This window comes from Nanorana parkeri, unplaced genomic scaffold, assembly GCF_000935625.1.
Source record: "Nanorana parkeri isolate BGI_ZX_2015 unplaced genomic scaffold, ASM93562v1 scaffold996, whole genome shotgun sequence".
Taxonomy (NCBI): domain Eukaryota; kingdom Metazoa; phylum Chordata; class Amphibia; order Anura; family Dicroglossidae; genus Nanorana; species Nanorana parkeri.
Genome location: NW_017307264.1, coordinates 277,736 through 299,422, shown reverse-complemented (window position 1 = coordinate 299,422; position 21,687 = coordinate 277,736). Strand labels below are relative to the sequence as shown.

Here is a 21,687-nt window from a genome sequence, read left to right as displayed (position 1 = left end):
GTACAGGGACTAAAGAGTCCAGGAACCAGAATCGGTTTATCTGGAATTTCCCCAATCGTTATATAAAGACAGATGGAAAAAAAAAAAAGGATGAAAAGGAAAAACCTTGCAGACCCGCTCAGGTTTATGTGAACCTAGACTAGAATATGCAGAAGCAGAAAAAACAGCAGAATCCACTCATTTTAAAGAGGAACGAAAAGCCTCAAGTAGGAATGAAGTGTTACTTTCAGATGCAGAGTGAATCGGTCACAGGCCAGTTACTACATCAGTGGTATTGCAGAGTGTTTATGACAAGCATGCATTAGGTGTATTGTACTCATGAGCTAAATCTACGTGCTATAATCCCTAATCGAGGAAGGAAAGAGTGCACACCGCAGGCACCTAGATAAGTGTCATCAATGTCAGGCCGCTGTATAACTTTCATGAGCACCGCCACTCCTTACTGAACGACAACTTCGTCATCAGTATCCATGGAAATAAGAACAGTTCGTTTTTGACTTTTTTTCCCCAGTAAGCCCAAGTAGATATATTTCACAAGTTTAACAAATGGGAGAGCTCCCCCATGTGCTCAACTTGTAAAATACATAAAGTATAAAACACAAGTCACCACAGCAACACCTCAGAAGCCTAAATGCACAGGCCACTTGTGACTGGAACAACCAGAAAAATCAGTGACACAAAAGTAAATCACAAAATGCCACAAGTTTCTGAAGGAAACCAGAAAATACTCACTGTGCATGCTTGCACATGCGTAGTAGATAAAAACAAGTGCGTCATCAAATCGAAGTCTAGGTCTCTTGTCGAGAATTTTAAATAAAATCATTCAAACTCCACATAAAAAGCATTTAGCCAAAAAGGAGTCTAAAAGCACACAAAGTAAAATAAAAAAGGAGGGAAAACACCAAACCTTATAAACATGAGGTAAATACATTTGTTTTTTACTTATGTCTCCATGGCCCTGTTCCTGACATAACAGGAATCCCCAGGTAATACTGGCCTGACCGTTAAATTATGAAAACAGGAGCACAGGACGAAGCATAAATAACGGAGACTAGAAACTACCTGCTTCATGACAATTGCAGGATGAAGCAGAAGTACTGAGACCTGAAATGACAACTAGAGAAACTTCCAGGATTTAACTTATCCAACATGAATCTCTCGGTTTTGTCGGCTAGCTAGAGACACTCCCAGGATTTAATAGTATCCGGTATGAATCAACTGGCAGCTCTTGCTAGCAGAATCTTCAAGAAAGAAAATAAACCAGAAAAGGAGACATCCATCTGAGGACACCAAGTAAAAATGGCAGGTGTGAGGTCTTCTATCCTTAAAATGACAGGCCTTTAATTTGTTTGCCTATTGTCCATTTCTCCTTGAGGTAGCAGCATAATCCTTTGTCTCAGAATTCTTCAGAGCCGTGTCCCTCAATGGACGATAGAGAAATCTAAAAATGTGTATTGCATTCCTCCTGAGAAAAAGCAAAGCAAACAAGTGTACCTGGTAAGTAGGCTCATAGCTGTGTATCTGCAGTAAGATCATCTAAGGTACAGCTGACTGACTTCTAGTCTCAGGAGATTTAGAGCAAGATTCCATGATATCACTACTGTGCTGCTTATTGTTCTCCATGCTGGAGAGGAAGCTGTACCTGATGATCTGTAGTGCATGCATCTGCCCAATTCACTATGTGGATTTGAGATTGCACCACATCTCCTGCTGCTTAATGATCATTGCCCCACCAGCCATCAGGCTGGCAGCTCTGATATGAGGAAGAAAAAGCCTTGCTAATTTACCAAGATAACTGCCTCCACACAGAGAGATTGCAGATCAAGTATCAGTACTGGGGGGGGAAAAAAAATTAAATTAGCTGCAGTGAGCTTTAGGAGTTATTTTACCAAATTTTCTTATCTACAAAATATTTATATTGAAAACATCACATGAATATACTGGGTTCTTTCAAAAGTAGAGGTACTCTCTAAATACCGCATAAATACCTGCTTCATCATGGTTGCAAATTCCTTCAGTGCAAGCCACATCTGATCCTTCCCGAGAACCTGGTTCACTACCTTCCATGCTAGATGAATAACCACAATCACTGCCATTAGAACGTGGTGTTAAGCCTGTTGTGATAAATATAAGAAATAGCATAAAGTATGAATTTTCAATGCAAGCACTGCATGCTGCAAGTTAGAACACAATATTATCAATGCTTAAAAGTGCTTGCTCCATTGAAGAAGGCAGCACTGCAAGTAACAAAATGAGGTGTGGGATAAAGTATCTTAACCGCCTCCCAATCGGCCGTTGTAAAGAAACAGCCAGCCGGGAGCTTCCTGGATGTAACAGGCCGTGTATATACGGCCTGTTAGCCCCGCCCACTCGCAAGAGGGAAACGACCGAAATCTAAAAACAGGCACCGATGCCTGTTTACATACAAGCGATCCGCCGGCTATAGAGCCGGCAGATCGCTTGCATGGGGTGCTGATCCGAGGGCCCCCACCGGGCTCCGCCGTGCCCGGTGAGAGCCTGGAACCAGTACGGTGGCTCTGCGACGGGATCAAAAGGGGTATTGGTACACGGTCCCCTCTCTGGTGTCAAAATGCGGAAGTGATGTACATTACTTCACTTTCGCATTCTTGTGTCTCTCCAGCTTTAGACGCTGGAGAGATGCCGATGAAGCAGATCTGTGCTTCATCAGCTTCTTTGTGGGTCCCAAGGAGACATTAGGGGCCTTTGAGACCCCTGAAGTCTCCATAAAGAGAACCTGTCAGATATATTTACTATTACATATGGGGGTTCTTAGCCCCCTATGTGACAACAATAAAGTTAAGTGAAAAAATAAAAAAAAATGTTGTTTGCACCTGAAGCGTGCAAACATGCTTCGGGTGCACACACGTGCGAAAACGATGATTGCGCCCATTACGCTGCACATGTTACATATAGCTGCGAACATCGCAGTGAGAGCAATAATCACTAACACTAAACTGATGAGCGGTAAAATCTTTAAAGTGTTGCCTATGGTCAATTTTGGGTATGGTAGTTTCTTGCGATTTCGCGGATGCGAGCAATTTTAAAGCTCGACATGTTTGGTGTCCATTTACCCAACGTGACCCTGTCTTTTATATTTTACCGAAAAACTGGGTAAGAATAAATGTTTCGTAATGTTAAAAAAAAAAAAAAAACCCCACACTTTTAAAATAGTCAGTGCTGATTAAATACCACCAAAAGAAAGCTCTATGTGTCCCCTAAAAATGGTATAAAATTGTTTTCAGTACATGCGTTGCATGATGGAATGCCAGTCAAAGTATGCTAAATACTGAAAAATGGCCTGGCCAGGAAGGGGGTGTAAACACCTAGTCAGCAAGTGGTTAAATACCTCCAAAAACACCCCTGCATTTTCCTATTAAAATGTATAAGAGGTCAGATCACCCAAAACTAGTAACTGTTATAAGAAGAAATATATACCCTTTTTCATTTTTGAAGACGCCAGCAGATCCCCACTATTTGGACAAGTGCATGAAGAATTCTCATGTGTTACTACCACTTCTACACAGCTGTTGTCTTCTATGCCATTGCAAGACTTGCAACCAATATCTGCAAAGCCTGGCGTCTCCTAAAAGTACAACAGGTAAAAGATTGTAAAACAAGCGACAGTGAAGTTTACAGCACAACGGGTTATTTTTTGGCAGTTTATTTTCACACACAAAGGGAGAGAAAGTAAATAGTGTCTAGTGAATTTAATACAACATTCCAAGACTTGATCAGGAAGATCACAAATTTCGTCATTATTCCAACAGTGCACAAGAAATTGCTAGAATGATGAAGGACCTCAATTCTCCCAGAAACCAGTTTGGTTGCTTCAACGGACATAGTAAAGGAGACTCATCTTGGGAGAAACAAGGAGGCTGCCATTGCTAACTTGCCAATTCTGCAAATGGCTGATGTCTGGCTGTCATGCTCACCCAGAGAAAGTATACCGATATGGACTAAGAAACTATTGCATCAGCATACCAGCTAACATATTCCCAATAGAGGTCAGCACACACTAATGCATTTGCAGTCATTACCTTTTCCTGACTTGTTGTGATTGTCTCCATACTCTCTGGCGATGATGGCATATCACATGCACATTTGTTTTTTCTCCTGTTTTTCTTCTTCTGACGCTTCTTTTCTTGTTTGAGTTCCTGGACCCTTTCCTCTTCCAGAAACTCTTCACAGAGCTGTTCTAGCCTGCTAATTCCTTGCACTTTCTCAACGGTCATCTACAAAACAGAAGTCGTATTTTTAAGCAAATTCAAAGCAACTGTTCTACAGCACAAGTGTTTAGATACATATCATTGCTCAGTTTAGTGTTGGTCAAATGTCCAAGAGGATATCAAACTTGTTTACAATGCTGTAGATCCTAGCTTAACAAATCTTTAGGAAAGTTTATACAGTGGAATACTTTACAAAATTATACTGTCAATGCTAGTCATAAGCTACTCTGGTGAGTGAAAGCTTTCAATTAAAAAAAACACAAAGGTGCAAGAGCAAATTTTGAATTACTGTGTACACTGTATGGCATATCCGCCGTGTGCACATGTACATTCTTGGCATCCACAAGAGGACTAGACCGAGCTGGGTGCAAGGGATAATGTAAATCGTGTGGGCGTGCGCAGATGAAACATCGGTGGCTGGCGTGTGCAAGTGAAATATGCTGCTTTAAAATCCCACAACCAATCTAAAATGAATATTGCATCGACCAAAAAGTGCATGAAATACTTGAATGCGTTGTAGCTGAATATACATGATATACCTTCATAAAAGACAACCAGAGCCCCCAAAAAACTTGTAAAGAAGCATGCATAGAACACAAGGTTGCCAGGTATGCTACAGAATGGGGTGTTTTCTTCTGGCTAGAAACTAGGGAATAAGCCTTACTAATATGACAGAGGAGATGGAGAAAGAGTGCATAAACACCACCAAATCTGTAAAAGAGATGCAAAATAAAGGGCTGAAACATTACTCCAAAAGGTGGACCAACACCTTTTTAATGATACGGATCAGTCTATCCAACACTTCTAGAGCTTCTGCCACAGCACCATGGAAATAAATATTACAGGCTCCTTCTCTTCTTAGTGATAAACAGGACATAGAGGAGATATGGATGTGCCATATACTGGCAATGGTAGAAATGCTTCTTGCTGCAGCTACCAACTAAAATTTTCATTTTTTTAAAACTACCCCATAAAAAAAAAAATGCTTTTTATCTTTCCAAACATTTTAAAACTTACCTCAAAACTCTTGCGTAAGGCATCAACACCAAGGTAGAACAGCATCTGCCAGGTTTGCTCCTCGGCTCGTAATTTCTGCCAGATGCGATGCAGACGCTCATAGAGATGAATTCCAAGACATGTCAAGACTTCTTCTTGGGCAATGTCTATTGTTTTAGCATGCCTTTCTCTTCGCCTTATCATAAGGAAAAAAAAAAAAAAAAACAACTTTTAAAAAACAGTGCACAATTTACTTTAACCTGTATATAAAAAAAAGGTAGAGAACATGGTGACCAACACATGCAAGGCAAAATATTGAACTTCCAATGTTTCAATATTTTGTGCACACTTAACATATAAAGTGTTGGCAGACTATAAAAAGTACTGATCATTTTGGCTTCTGCAGCAAAGGTAATAAAGCTTGGTCAAGACTATGATTGGATAGTAAAGAAAAGCATACAGTGAAATACAGCAAACACCAATTTACAGTGCAGCCCCTCTCTTACACAGTGTAAATGCTGATGTGCAAAAGATTACAGGAAGCCAATATAAAGAGATTACTCTTATAGTGTAGCAAGTATGAAATCCAGTTTAAAGACAAAAAACAGCTAATATTAAAATAAAGTGAAGTAAACAAAGCGCTAGGGAGCCCACTTTAGCAGATTACATACTCATATCCTCCTGCGAACTCCGGCTCGGCTCTACCCAGAAGATGAGCAATGAAGTCTGTCTCGCAGCAGACATGAATGTGTCGTTCATGTGGGCAACACCGAAGACCTTCGTACAGTGCAGCACAATAGCCCTTTTCTTTACTACAGTCCAGTTCTCCAATTAAAATGTTGTATGCTCTGAGGACTTTATTCTTGCAATCTGTGCAAAACCTGCCAAGAAAGATTTTACATTTAGTACAACTATTTATGCAGTTTTTGAAGATGACAATATAGGACAGATACAACTGAAAATCAGAGCAGAGGTTTCTTTAAACAGTGAGATACAACTCCTTTCATTGGGAATTATAGGACTTCCAGAATGCAGTCATTGGGCAATGCTGGCAAGATACAAAAAGTTAAAGTGACACTATACACAGGACTTAAATCTTAAAATACATTCAAGTACCTTCACTATTAACAAAAATGTATCTTATTTGTGTATGACTTGGCTGTAGATCCTCAAATCATCTCTGAATTGGTGCTGACACTGTCCTTCCTTCTGGTGGGTGGCTACTTTTGTTCCCCATGGTCCCTGGGTGTATTGTAAAGAAGCCAGCACTCCAAGCTCGCTCCTATAAAACTTCAATACAAAATGACTAAACTAAACATGAGATTGGAGTCCATCAGGGGAGGGAGCGGTGGCTACTGTATAACACACACAGGGACCAAGGGGAATAAAAGTAGCCACCCTTCAGAAGTAAGGACAGTGTCAGCATGAATTCACAGATGATTTGAACATCTACAGCGGAGTGATGCACAAAAATGTAACTGTTATTAAGATACTTGAATGCATTTTTAAGATTTAAACTTCTGAGTTTAGTGTCACCTTTAATTGCTGTAAATACATGAAAGTGAACAACTTTATATTTTGTAATCTAAACAGGTCATACATTAAAGGGAACCCGTCATGACAAACGAAAATGCTAGCTGCCTGTATGCGACTTACAAACATTGTGAATAGAACAAGCATATAGACTGGAATGTCAGCACTTCTATTCTGCACACCTGTTCTTAGACACTGACTGCAAAAAAACTCCAATGTCAGGACATCAGCAACACAATCAGGCAACAATTTTCACAGAGAGGTCACCAATCACATTTCCCTTTGTTTTTGATGCTGCTAAACCCACATTTTCTTGTTAACATTTTTGCTTCAATCCCAACCATGTTGAGAAAAAGTTCAATGAAATGCCGTATATTCTGGTTGCCCAAATAGCAGTTACTACAAAAACAGACGTTACCTGTGCTTCCTTAGGTAATTTTCCAATGTTTCCAAAAGACAGCTGGAATCAATTAAAACAACTTCATCCCGACATTCCTGGGACATGACTTCCCAAATATCCATCCAGTTCCCCCTGCAATGAAAGGAGTAGTTTTTACTGCAAAGCCTTTAACTGCTAAATCAGTATGGTTTGCCATTTTCACATCGTCACAACATGTCAAGCTCATAGGACATCTGAAACTCCAAAGTTCCACTTTAGGAAGTTACAAGCCAGTTTGAATGTTACAAAATAATTACCAACATTTTTAACATCAGCCAATCTTGGACTGCCACATAACAAAACAAAGATTAGTCTACCACAAAAAAACGTACCCTAGCGGCTTTGGCTTGTGAGTATCTAGTGAATGTAGCTGGCATCTTTTATTCTTCTTGCTTTTTGGAATAGCTTCAATCATATTGCTGAGTTTTGTCCTAAAAACAAGACAATGATAGTAAAAAATTATTATTTGAGACGGCTGTTCAACACCACACTAATGTTTTCAAAGCTAAGCACATGCCCTGTGCTTTCTGTATGTAAACAGGTTCTGAACCATATTCATTTATGGTTAAGATGATAATTATGTATCTATTTACCAGGCACACAGTAAGATGTGTCTTTAATTTTGCAGTCCAACACTACCCTCAATACAACAATTCAGTTTTAATTAAGGTCTGCTTTAATTTAGGACAGTTCCTACACCTAATACAATCTACAATTGAAAGCAGATACATAAATGGCACTTGGGCTAAACAAAGGAAGATTGTACGTGTCGGATGAGGACTTCAGTATCTTTAACAGATCAGTACTTTTTAGTGAACAACGTTCTCCTATATCGTTCTATATGTTCAATAATGAGAACTGAAAAGAATTCCTATTTTAGGCACAATGTATGATTTAAAACCCAACCACAGCCAACCTTTTGGTTAGAGTGAGAGAAAGTCAGAACTTGTCAGGTTTTTATTTACCTCTTGCACCTTTAGAGAGATTTCACTAAACTTTTCTATCTTTGTGACACCAGGACAAGAAATGTGTATTTCAGTTGGCATTGTGCACACCAAAGAAACTATTCATGTCTTTATGCGTTTGTAAAACCTCTATAATAGTAAAAAATCTAACCTAAAATGCCCTACACACCAATGAAAGTGACGTCATTGGCTGCTCATATGGCAACTTATCAGTCATGCAAGAGTCTAGAGTAGGTGCAGGGATATTTCACTTTCATTCGCGTCATCAAGTTGGTTTTTCGTTTCCTTTAAATCATTTTCTCCTGTCAAAAGCTGGGAATGTATTACCTGTGGCATTTTTATGACAATATTAAAGAATTTAAAGTAGGCTAGGCGAGTAAGGTTCATCAAAAGGAGGAACACACACACACACAAAAAAAAAGGGGGGCGACTTCTAGTAGTCAAAATCACATATTTGCATACTCATTACCAAAAGGGAAAAACAAAATGTAAAAGAAAACTTTTTTTTTTTTTTACTTCCTGTCGTCCTCCTCCTGACGCCCTCGGAGCCGGTCCCGGGATCCAAGATGGGGCAGCGGATCCCGGGAATCAAGGTGAGGGTTCAGCCCGCGAACGAGCACATATAGGCGATCGGCGGGCTATGGACCCGCTGATCGCCTATATGTGAAACACCCGGTACCGGGTGTTCGCATTGGACGGGTCTTTTCTTTTAAAATAAAGATCATAAATGTACACATCTAAAACCCTATGAAGATAGAACTACTACTTACCCCCGTACATAAAACAGCGTGTACAACTTTGTAGCATCAGTCATACAACTGTGTGAAAGAGTGAGCACACCCTTAGCACCCACTGAGAGAGGGTCCAGTGCAGGGTTTCCAGACTCCACAAGCTGAGTGAAAAGACGCTCCACACTCCTTCGACAACCAACGCATGGGACCAGCTGGGAAAGTGCATTGAAAACTTCTCGTGAGGTCACCATCATGGCAATACTCAATTCCTGCTCGCTCAGCATGCCGTGGCGCTGTGAGAGAGAGAAAAAAAAAAAAAACCACACACACCTCTTAAAATTATTCTATGCTGCCACACGAAAAAAAAATTAACTACATACAAGAAACTACATTCAAAACTAAAACCCGGATCGTTTAGTATGCGTCTGTACACAACAGTATAGAAATCTATGGGCACAGCTGCATCCAGGGGCATAAGGTTGTGCTGCAATTAGAATAGTAAAAAAAATAAAAACCAGTTAGGCACCAAGTCATGTTTTTCCCATGAATCTTCCAGGACAGCACAGGAGAGAGAGGATCCTTACACCTACAAACCATGAAACACATCACCCACAATTAAAATAAAAAGGAGCCGTGCCTCCCAACCACCTCAGTTTTAGAATAGCAAGGCAGAAGGAGAACCACCCAAATATTATCAACAACTATGTGTGTGTATTAAAGAAGGGCGGGAATCCCGGCTGACCCTGGAAGATTAATGGAAAAGACATTACCAGGTACACAACTCTGGTTTTCCTAATTGATCTTCCAGGACAACACAGGCAAGGATTAGGCTTGCAATACCTTTTGGGGGGATGGGGGGGGATGAACATGCCAAGAGCACATTCCCGGGCCTGGCAGGAGAGGAAGTCAACCATCACAAATGATTGGAAACTGGTCCAGGAAGCTGCCTTACATCTCTGGTCTGGCGAGGTCCCAGCCTTCTCATCCCAAGAGGAGACTAAAGCTCTGGTGGAAAGTGTCGTATCGCCTTCAGGATGATTCAAGTGAAGAGATTGATGGGATAAAGCTGTAGCATTTTAGGGTGCTATTCACCTTTCTTAGGACATTCTCCAAGGCCAAGTGATTTCCAGGTAACTTCAGATATCTAACATCCAGATGGGAGAAAAGCTTGCTTCTCATCACTGGATGGATTAGAACAAAAAGGAAGGGATGGTGACATCCTGAGTTCAGTGGGAAGGGAAGCTACTTTAGTCAAAAATTTTGGATTTGGTCTCAAGGTAAAACAGTCCAGGAAGAGAAGACATTAGGGTTCTACCATGAAAAGCGCCTGGGTTTCGCTAACTCTCTGGCTGATATGAGGGAGACTAACAGAACAATATTGAGGATCAGAATTTTGTCCGAACACTATTCAATTGGACTCCATGGGTGGGAGCAGAAATGCTTGCAGAACCGTAAAGAAGTCCCGTGAGGGGAACTTCCTACCAGGGGCATTCTGCTTCTGGAAATATATAATAATTCCATATACAAAAAGGACGGAAAGGCTGCTATCTGACACCCGTCTGCCCCTTCCTGCAGGAGGTTCAGAACTGTAGGGATAATTGGCCTGTGAAAAAAATCATTAAATAATCCCAAATGGAAAATCTTTTCCACGTTATGTCATAAATGGATGTAGTCTTTACTTTTCCTTCAGTAGCCAAAAACAAACAGATTGCTCTCCTCAGGAAGATTCAGTGCAGGGGAAGTGACCAGTCTGCAAAGGCTTGCCAACTGAACCCTCCCAGAGAAAAATGGTGTAATGAAAGTGACCTTCGCTTTATCTGTGATGAAACCATTGAACCACAGTTGATAGGAGACGAAATTGGGGGTGGGGGGCGAGAGATGGGTACATAAGTAGGATCCCAGTCCTATCGATTTGCACAAGGCATTTGCATGCAACATCATTGTCCTCAAAGCACAAACCACATTATAACTGCTTAAGTGCAACACGCAAGACTCTTGCATGTACGTGGAAAATGACAGACAGCAGAAAGAAGACAGCAGACCCTTGCATGTACATAGAAGATCTTTGCCCCCAATGTCATACGGGGCTTATGCTGTGCATTCTATTCATGCAGGTCTTTCCCTGAACAACTGAAGGTCAGAATGGCAGCTTATAACTACTCTGCATACCTAAGCTCCCTAAGACCTCCATTGAAGAGCGTCATCAAGCAGGAAGGGGCTGGATAAATATGATGATCACATGTACAAAGATCAGAAATCCTGGCAAATGTTAAAAGTCTGACTTTCAGTATGGGGAATATAGTGAAACTGATGTGAGTTAAGTTATGCAGGTCACTACTTCAGATTACTATGCCTATAGGAGGGGAAAACACACACACTTGAGGACGTGTATAGTACCCAACTCCACACATGACCCGCAGATCATGCGTATTTTCTGTGTCTCTGGAGCAACCATTAGGACTTGTCCACACCAGATGCAGTCAAGTAATGCATTCATGTAAAAATGCATTATGCGTTCAGTACCATTGCTTTCAAAGGCAAAAAAGAAAAAAAAGAGTTTACTCATGCTGAACTCACAATCAGTGAGGGGATTGTAATGTAAACTAGCCCTAACTCCACTAATGTATGAAGTCATGCAAGAGGTGTATATTGTGATATAGGTATTATATTGATGTGTTGCTGCACTCCTTACCGGAGGTGATAACCTGTAGGAACGCAGGTGGGTGCTCGGAGCGACCACAGATAAATGGCATTGGTCTGTCAATAAATGGACTTTTGCTGATTTTACTTAAAACTATGGTGTGCTGGCGACATCTCTTAAAATTGTATTGTGCTATAGGGCCGCAGCGCTACAGTGATAAGGCAACAAAAAGGCTTGCAGATGTAACCTATATGACTTTATATACGGCACTATTAACTTGAATAGCATGTATGAGACCACTGTTATAGGAACAAATAAATACAATAAGATATGATGGCCACAGCTTGTCACTCAAAACGTAAGATGCTTTACTGATGCTGGGCACACACCTTACAACCATTGCAAGACTTTTGTCTTGCGATGGTTGTAAGGTACTTAAAAAAAGCGTACGATCTGCCTATCTTGGACAGGCAGATCGTACTTGCGATGATCGCAAGCACGCCCCGCTGAGGGGCAGGCTTCCGATGACCACAATGCCGAACGGGCAGTGTGCACGCACACCGGCCCGTCCGGCTTTTATCTTACGAACATGCTACACACCCGCCGAACATCGTACGATGCTCGGCGGGTTTTCGAACATGTTCGTAAGTTAAAAGTCGTGCGACCTTACAGTAATAGAGGTCACACGGCTTCCACACACCTTACGATAATCGTACGATCGCGGGATTTCCTGCGATTATCGTAAGGTGTGTGGGCACCTTAAGCAAGATTACTTAACTGAACATTTCAAGGTGAAAGGCACTGCGTCCTATAACCCTAGCCGTTTCAGGAATAGGGAATGCATCTGGTAGTGTTTGCAAACTTAGTTCAGGGATTGATGACTTGCTTTCTAGTCCGCATAGCGATAAAATAGTCAAGCCCCAACAGCCCTTAGTAGGTCTCACCTCAGATTCAGAGTTGCTTGTGCTGAAGGCGAGCGCCTGCCTCCTTTCCACCACACCAATGGTGGCAAACGTGCATAGTGCATGCAAATCCTGTGTTTGTAAGGAGCACTCCAACACCCAAGCAACCAACACCCAAAAGGAGGACCCCCTCCCAAGGGTACCCCACAGCATGGATAGAGGGAGACATTTAAACCCCAAAAAAAGAAAGACTACCTACCGTTGCTCGCTCACTTCTCGATCTATCCCTGCAGAGAGCCGTGTGTCACTCACAGCTCCCTGCAGGGATTCCCCCCTCCCCTGGCCGATCCTCCAGCACTGACTGGCGAAACGGATGGGAGAGGGGGGTTGGGCACAGCTGGCTCTGCCTCTAGATAGGCAGAGCCAGCTGTCAATCCCGCAGCTGGGTGGATCCAGACAGTATTGTCGGGATCCGTCCCGGCATCTCAGTAGATCGCGAGTGGTATACTGAGCTTTGGGTCACGTGAGAACCCTAGTTTGTGTTCTCCCGGGACACTTAGAAGAACTATGGGGGAAAAGCGCTAACCCCATAGTTCTCCTTTAATGCAAGGTAATATACTCAGGAGTGGCCTTCCCTATTTTACCCAACACAGAGTACAGTGCATTTCTATTTCCACACATAGAGTTGATTTATAGCCCCAAATTAAAGGGCTGAAAGATGGCACTATTTGCTTATAGCTAGTGGTGTTGACTCCATTTGATAAAAACACAGAGGAGTGAAGAATGCCTGGTAAGTGGAAGAGGACCTTTCATTTCTCCTGGACACCAAGACAAAAAACTAGATGCTTCCTCCTAAACCTCTAAATACACCATTGATCCTTTGATTATTTCTACAGAAGGCGCTTTTTTTTTTTTTCTTCTGAACCTAGAACTTAAATTGAGAGTCAGGAGGGCAAGTAGAAGGATTTACTAAACATTACCTCTATGGCCTCAATAGCCACCAATGTGCTCCATTACTAAGACCTGAAGACAGCTTCGGCACACCTCCTATACTAAATGTGGCCCCCCAAATAATTCTGCATAGCCATTACCAACAAATGCAACATAGCTTTAACGCCAGGATTTAGAAGCAGAGGACGAGGGCTTAGCTGGTGAGAATTGTTAACCCTCACTAGTCACTTCCCTCTGTACCACAATTTCATTTGTAAAGGCAAATTAGACTAGAGCTCTCCATTTAAGCAATCTGTCATAAAGCTAAAGGTTGGTCTCAGAAGTCTCTTGACAGAAGCTGTAACCCAACGCACAGGCTGCAAACTAGACCTGGGGTAGCGATGATGACAGTAATGCTACTGCTTCAGTACTCTTATATAGCTTTGAATAAGGGTAAAGCAGCTTCTGCCAGACATATTTACTTAGAATTTTTAAAATTTTAATGAATGTTTTCTCATCCACCAAGAAAATGAAAAGATTTCAGGACTTAGAGGATGAAGCAAAATCCACAGAAGCACCCTAAACATAAAAATGTGGACATGGTCAGTACCTGGATAAACTGTTTAAGCTGCAAGGTGTCAATCTGCTGCTTATCAAGGGGCAGCATGTTGTCGGAGAACTCCATCACCATCTGAAAAACAAACAAGCAAAACAAATGTATTGTTGCATTAAAAAAACAAACAGGTTTAACTAGTGTTCTACTTTATGGAGAGATAAAGGCTCATCGCTCAACACATCTCAGCAGTTACAGTGCAGTTGTGCAACAAATGAAGATAGCCAAGGTAATAAAGCCTGAAAAATACAACTGCCACCAACTACCACCTAATGCTGACAGAAGACAGTGGCTGTAAAGACATGATCCATCATTACTTAGCACAACTTCATATTTTATATATTTGTTAAAAAGAGGAGTATTATATTGTGTTTTTGGGCACTAAAATTAACTTAAGCGTAATTTTTACTGAAATTTCAGGTTTGATAAAGAGTTGCACTAATATGTAAAAAAAATCTACAGGGTTTGTGCTTTCATGAAATCTATAACTCTTGGGGGAGTTTTAAGTAATTTTTAGGCCAGGCCTAAAATGTGGATACAAGCAAAAAATGCCTTGGCAGTAAAAAGGGTTAATGACCTGTCAGCAGTTTTGTGCAAAGCTTGAATGTATTTAAGCATATTACATTATGGGAGTCCGCGCTGGGGAACGGAGAGGGGGAATCCCTGAGGGGATCGGGGACTGACAGTCACCACTCTCTGCAGGGACAAGATTGTGAACAGCAGTTTGTGATCGCTCAGTTCTCGTTCTATAGAGCCGACCTGTGACAGCTTCAGTGTCACACAGCGTCTAACTGTGGGGATGATTGTATTTCATTCTCCCCATAATTCTCCTTTTAAAGCAACACTGTTACTACTTAGAAAAAAAGCAGACTATGATAGGTTTAAAATTCAAATAGAAAAAAAGCTTATACATTTTTGAACTAAAAAAACAATAGTTTTCAAATTTCACTACAGGACCATTTTAGTATCTCCCAAATGTTTTCTTTTTACATTGTTTTGAAAAACTAAATTAAGAAATCTGAATTTAGTTTTATGAAATATTTAAAATATAAAAAGCTGTAACTGCAATACGATGTAATCTTCTCATGAAGATTGAGGATCATGCCCAATGTTCTGGATGCACCAGTGTGACAGCAAAGCTTCCATGGAAAAAAAATGTTGCCTACTATTAAAGCGGACCTTTACCCATATCTTTAAACTAACAAACACCTTTGGAAATGTTTAGTAATGACAATCCACATAAAACACTATTATTTGCATACCTTATTTCTCTTTTCTTCCCCAGTCTTCTGACCGCGGTTATTTTTACTAAGGGCAGATTACTAGCTCTATTACTTCCTGGATTTCTGGCACATGTGACTAGAGCTGCAACAGTTATTCGATTAAGTCGATTAAAATCGACGATGGAAAACGTTGTCAACGTTTTCCATCGTCGATTCGTCGGCTAAAATTCAAATTTCCGGCTCGCTTTACTTCCACCGCGCCAAGCTTGCTCCCGTGATGGACTACAATCTCAATAGAAACTAGTAGTCCATCACTGGAGCCTTTTTTTTTTTATCCGATTAATCGAACTTAATAATCGGCTAACTAATCGATTATGAAAATAATCGTTAGCTGCAGCCCTACATGTGACTAGACATGTGAACATGCACATCATCCCAGGGGAGGAAAATGCCTTTCCATTAGATCTTGTGAGATTACAGATGAGATTTCCCAGCAATGCTCTGCTGATTACAATCCCTGTGTGCATTGCTTTGCCAAACTAAAAACTTGCACTTTCAAAGCAGGAAGTGAAAGCTCTGCAAGTGAGCATTTTACACCTACGTTATTATTAATCATACACAGAGGAATGCATTGGTAGAGTTTGATTTTTGAATGTAAAAGGTCCGCTTTAAGCCTTTACAAGTTCACCAGTTGAGACCTTAAACAACCTGAATGACGTGCAAGTGCCTCTAAATGATGGCAACTGGCGATAATATTCTAATTGTAAAAAAAAAAAAAAAAACAACACACACAAAGCATCATTGAGTGTTGTGTGTCTCCAAATTTTAAATTAGGTGCAGGGTATACATACAGTGAAATCTTATAATTTGCCATGTGCACTTTTATAAACAAACCCCTATAATGTAATTTGTTTCAAAATAAATGCAAGCTTTGCACAAAACTGCTGACAGGTCATTAACCCTTTTTTTGCCAAGGCATTTTTAGCTTGTTATAATCCACATTTTAGGCCTGAAAATTACTTAAAACTCCCAAGAGTTATAGATTTTCTGAAAGCACAAACCCTGTAGAATTTTTTTTACGTATTAGCGCAACTCTTTATCAAACCCAAAATGTTAGTAAAAATTACATTTAAATTACATTGGCCAAAAACACAATACAATACCCATTTTCTAAACAAAATATAAAAGATGAAGTTGTGCTAAGTAAATATATAGCCAACATGCCAAGCTTAAATGGTGTGCCCCTAAAAACAGTAACACATACGGTACCCCAAAATGTCCATTAGAATCCTAGTGTCACCTTTCCACTGCAAAGAAGCTATTCAAGCACAGATCATGTTTGAATAGCTTCTTCATTGGCTTTTCTAGCTAGGGAATAACAGCTGAGGAACTGGAAGTGATGCAGTGTCACTTCCAGTCCCATTCAGCGGGAGGGGGTCTTTATCCACTCTACCCATTGACACCCATGATGCCAGCCCCGGGCTCGCAGAAGGGGCAGCGGAGCCTGGAAAGCGGGGGTGTGTGCATTCTTTACTGGACCCTGGAAGCGATCTGGCCGCACCTCAGCCGCCAGAATAGCTTCCAGTGTAAAGCCCACCATCGGCTTTACACAGCCTGCACGGCATGCGCTAAATGGCAGTGGAAGGGTTAACAGTTGAAATTTTTTTGATAGTGGTCAAATGTCTCTGATGATGTCTAAGGACTGTGGTGAAACATACACTTCACTTGAAACATTCACTTAAGTGGATTCTAACATCCTGTTTATTATGGAAGAAAAATATTGCACTTTGTAACCTTAACCCCTTCACGACTGATGTACAGTGTACGCCGCCAGCATCAGGGCTGTTCAACCACCTCCCGTCCGTCGAACGTTGAAAGGCGGCCAGACGGGAGTCTCCTGGATGCGGCCCCCCTTCTCACGCCATTGCCGTCCCCGCAATCTCGGGCGTCCATTCATCCCAGGCGATGTGGCTCCGTGCACTGAGAACGGAGGGAGATCAGTACACAATCTCCCTCCGCTCTCCTCCCGGTCTCTGAATGCAGGAAGTGATGTATATTACATCACTTCCACATTCCTCTTGTCACTCTCCGGTACAGAAACCAGAGAGAAGCTGATGATGCACATCTGTGCTTCATCAGCTTCTCTGGGGGTCCCTAGGTGACATTAGGGGTCTTAGAGACTCCCGATGTCTCCATAAAGAGGACCTGTCACTCTAATTTGTTATCAGATAGGGTACTAGTTAGCACTCTATGTGCGAACAATAAATTTGTAGGGCCATTAATCACTGATAACACTAAAGTGACGAGCGGTTAAATCTTTTAAAGCGTCGCCTATGGCCAATTTTGGCTATGGTCAGTTTTAGCGATTTCGCGGGCGCCTGCACAATTTAAGGCTTGACATGTTTGGTGTCTATTTACCCGACGTTACCCCGTTTTTTTATATTTTACCAAAAAAATTGGGTAATCTGCAGTGCTGAATACTGAAAAATGGCCTGGACCGGAAGGGGGTGTAAACACCTGGTCAGCAAGAGGTTAAACTTGCCGCCGGGACTCTTTTTAAACTTGTAAAGCCGACTGCTTTACAATAGAAGTGATTCTGGCGATTCAGCTGTCGCCAGATCGCTTCTACAGTCCCGTGAAGGCCCCCCCCCGCTGTGCTTCCCGAGCTCCACTGCCCTTCGACCGGCTTCTCTAGCCTGTAAGCCCCCCTGTGTGATAGCAATTAAAGAAAAAAAAGTTTTTATATTTTACATTAAATAAAATAAAGCTAAAAATAATGTAAAATTTTTTTTTAAAGTCCCCCGCGCGTCGCCACGTAAACATGCGTCGGGTGCGCCTACTTATGAAAACAAAGAACGCGCTACACATGTTGGGTATCGCCGCGCACGCCGGAGTGAGAGCAATAATTCTAGGGCCAGTATTTTTGAGTATCTCTAAACAGATGACCGGTGGGGGCTTTTAAAGCATCGTCTATGGACTTTTTGGGGTACTGACGTTTGTCGCCGTTTCACGGACGCACACAATTTTTAACCTGGGCATGTTGGGTATCTATTTACCCGTTGTAACCTCATCTTTAATATGTTATTAGAAAAACTGGTATTGTATTGTGTTTTGGGCCATTTAAGTACATTGTTCCCAAAATTTTGGGGTTTGATAAAGGAGTTGCGCTAATATTGTGCAACATAAAAATTTGCAACTGCCAACATTTTATTCTATAGGGTCTTGGCTTTCAGAAAATATATAATGTGTGGGGGTTTTAAGTAATTTGCAGGCCTAAAATGTGGAATATAACATGGCTGCAAAACATGAAAAAAAAAGGGCCTCAGTCATGAAGGGGTTAACATGGAGGACCTTTAAATTACTAGCACGCTGTAGAAGACATTTTCCTTGATTTTCCTTAAAATACTTTTTTTCTACTCTCTTTTATACATCAGTGCTGCTGATCTCCTTTTGCAGCTTCCTGACTATATGAACCAACTCCTGTGTTGTCTGCCCATCATTACTCTGGACTGACTTCCTAAAAGTGACAACAGTGGACTGTGCGATCTGAGTCAGCATAAGCATTTTTAGTTTCCACTAGGGGGTACATGTGACAAAACAAGGTAACAAGTATGAGACAGTGCTTCCTTGCTGCAGTCCTCAGCTCAAATCCCAACCAGTGTTCTATCTGCAAAGAGTTTGCATGGTCTCCCTGTGCTTGTGTGGGTTTTCTCTGCGTACTCCGTTTTCCTCCATAAATTGCCGCCAGGCCTCTCACACCTGAGTGTTTTATTATGCGTTTCCTGAAGTGCGACAACACTCAACATGAAGGATACCACTATTTTCAATGGTGCTTGACAACTGAACACTTAGCTGTCGCTTGAAAAAGTACATGAGCTTCTTTTAGGACAGAATTGTGAATTTTAGGCCTCAGACTTCAATGGGAGAACCTGAAAAACGAGCTTGATGTGCATTTTTGCACCTAACAACCATCTCCCCTAGTAACTAGCTTTCCACTGGTGAAAACAAAAGCATTCAAGCCTGAAAAAGGTGCAAATAAAACAAAAAAAAAAACCCTAAAGGCTAAATTGGCCTTGTATGTATGCAAGATAGGGACCTTGGATTGTAAGCTCCTTGAGAGCAGGCACTGATGTGAATGTGCATGTAAAGCACTGCACAAACTGTATGCACTTTATAGATGCCTATTATAAACAAAACAGTTGTCACCCTATAACAGGAAGTGCCTAAAAAAGGACCTTCATGCTAGGATAACAGGTATCATTTTAATGAAAGCTGCAGATTAAAAACCTTTGGAATGGCATTAACATGGTAACGTTTCTATGTGGTTCTGGTGATTGGGTTTAGCTTTACTTTGTAATGCCATTCCCATGTTACTATTTATATGTGGTTCTGGTGATTGGGTTTAGCTTTACTTTGTAATGCCATTCCCATGTTACTATTTATATGTGGTTCTGGTGATTGGGTTTAGCTTTACTTTGTAATGCCATTCCCATGTTACTATTTATATGTGGTTCTGGTGATTGGGTTTAGCTTTACTTTGTAATGCCATTCCCATGTTACTATTTATATGTGGTTCTGGTGATTGGGTTTAGCTTTACTTTGTAATGCCATTCCCATGTTACTATTTATATGTGGTTCTGGTGATTGGGTTTAGCTCTACTTTGTAATGACATTCCCATGTTAATATTTATATGGGAATTTGGCAATTGGGTGGTTTAGCTCTACTTTGTAATGACATTCCCATGTTAATATCTATATGGGAATCTGGTGATTGGGTTTAGGTCTACTTTAAAAAGCAGAAAGTAAATGGACAGGGAAATCCCAGAAAACTCGAGGAACATTTAAAATCCCAGCCAGGTAACATAAAAGTCGTCCCCCAGCCGGCCCAGGTCGTGGAAATGGTGCAGACAATACATATGTCACCGCTGGTTCGAGTAAAGTTGACAGGGAGAGGCCTGGCCATGGCATAGCCTGCACAGTGCCTCCGCACAGGCACACCGAGCCCCGTCAGAAGTACAGGCTGCTCAGGGAGAGGAGGAGGCCGTTGGGGGTAGTGCAAGGCCTCCCTCCGCTTTTCGCCTGACGAGCCGTTCTCTGCTAGGAAAGCCTTGGCTTGTGTGGCCTCCCCTTCTCCTCATGTGTGCAGGGAGACGCTGCATGTCCGCTCAGAAGGGACTCACCGTCAACGTATCATCAATATACAGGGGAATCTGCCTCGTATCAAAGGGGAATTCCTCCTCTCCGTCCCTGCAAACTGCGACCAGCCTCGCCATCTCTGCCACTTCTCGCAGATCCTGCCTGAACCACAGCAGCTTAGTGTCGTAAACAGCGAGCGGTCACTCCGCCCTCAAACCCCTCCCTGCTATGCCTGTCCGCTTTAGCAGATTCGCCACGCCGAGAACGCTTCCGTGTCCAGGCCCGAGAATGCCGAGCTAAAAATGGAAGTACACCTCACGTCAATTACTGCTCGAATTTTAACGTGTCAGCTAAAGGGTCATTATTTCAAAGCAACTAAGATGTGTGGGGACGATAGAACGAATTTACTAGTTGGCGAATCTGTGACCTGTGCACACGTCCCGTTTGAATTTTGAAACTTTATTTGAACGAGTTCTGGGTAAAATGAACAGAAAGTTCCAGTATTCAAATGCTGCTAGTTGAGCTATTTTCCTGTCCAGTTGAAGCTGGTTGTTATAAAAAGTGTTGCAGAATTAGCATTTGTTGTGGCTGGTTTACGTCTGCTACATTAAAAACATATTGTGTGTATTGTATACTGAGAGTGTATGATGTATTACAGAACAGCTGTCACTTTCATTATATGGCATGTAAACAGTAATATGTGGGGACTTTGTGCGAACCTATTTTGCGAGTTCACCAAAGCTTGGCAAATCTGCAACTGAAGCACCCCCTACCGACCCATTCAATTGAAGCCGGGCATTCCCCATCGCTTTCCGATGTGTAGCTACATGGCAGGGAATGCACTTTACCAGTTTGCAAACAGAGTTGCAAATCGGCCACTGAAACACTCCTGCCAGCCCAGTCTGTTGCAGTAAGGATATTCCCTGCCCCTTTATGACATGTAGCTGAGGGGAATGCCCTGCTGTACCTGATTGGATGAGGAAGGGAGTGTGCCAGTGGCAGATTTATTGGGCTTGGGCAAACTGGGTTTGCACAAAGACCCCGCACAACACTGTCAGGGTTATTCACAAAATGGTGAAGAGTTTGGAGAAGGCAGAAGTGAACAATCTAGGACAACATAGTTGAGCTGGAAAAATTATCCAATTCAGTTCACTTTCCAGTTCTGCTATGTTGTCCTAGATTGCGCACTTCTCCAAACTCTTCAACCTTTTGTGAATAGCCCTGCATATGTGAAACTAAGCCAGTATAGGGTTGCCACCTGGCTGCTAGTTTACCAGCCCAGTCACTAAAAATAAAATTTGTTGCCAAGGTGAATAAAGGGTTAGGTTACC

The 21,687-nt window shown here is 41.8% G+C and overlaps 1 protein-coding gene across 1 annotated transcript in view; it reads right to left on the bottom strand.

The window, feature by feature from the left end:
* Positions 1 to 20,575, bottom strand: part of GGNBP2 (gametogenetin binding protein 2) — a 28,695-nt gene extending 8,120 nt beyond the window's left edge. The window contains exons 1-10 of the mRNA XM_018567001.1: positions 20,401 to 20,575; positions 13,995 to 14,075; positions 8,951 to 9,204; positions 7,548 to 7,646; positions 7,195 to 7,308; positions 5,915 to 6,124; positions 5,265 to 5,439; positions 4,059 to 4,253; positions 3,457 to 3,604; positions 1,989 to 2,114 (exon numbers count right to left, since the gene is read on the bottom strand). Of these exons, the coding sequence (XP_018422503.1) occupies positions 1,989 to 2,114; positions 3,457 to 3,604; positions 4,059 to 4,253; positions 5,265 to 5,439; positions 5,915 to 6,124; positions 7,195 to 7,308; positions 7,548 to 7,646; positions 8,951 to 9,204; positions 13,995 to 14,075; positions 20,401 to 20,493 (1,495 nt within the window). The 5' untranslated portion in view covers positions 20,494 to 20,575. The remainder of the gene's footprint in view (positions 1 to 1,988; positions 2,115 to 3,456; positions 3,605 to 4,058; positions 4,254 to 5,264; positions 5,440 to 5,914; positions 6,125 to 7,194; positions 7,309 to 7,547; positions 7,647 to 8,950; positions 9,205 to 13,994; positions 14,076 to 20,400) is intronic.
* Between the last annotated feature and the right edge of the window lie 1,112 nt (positions 20,576 to 21,687).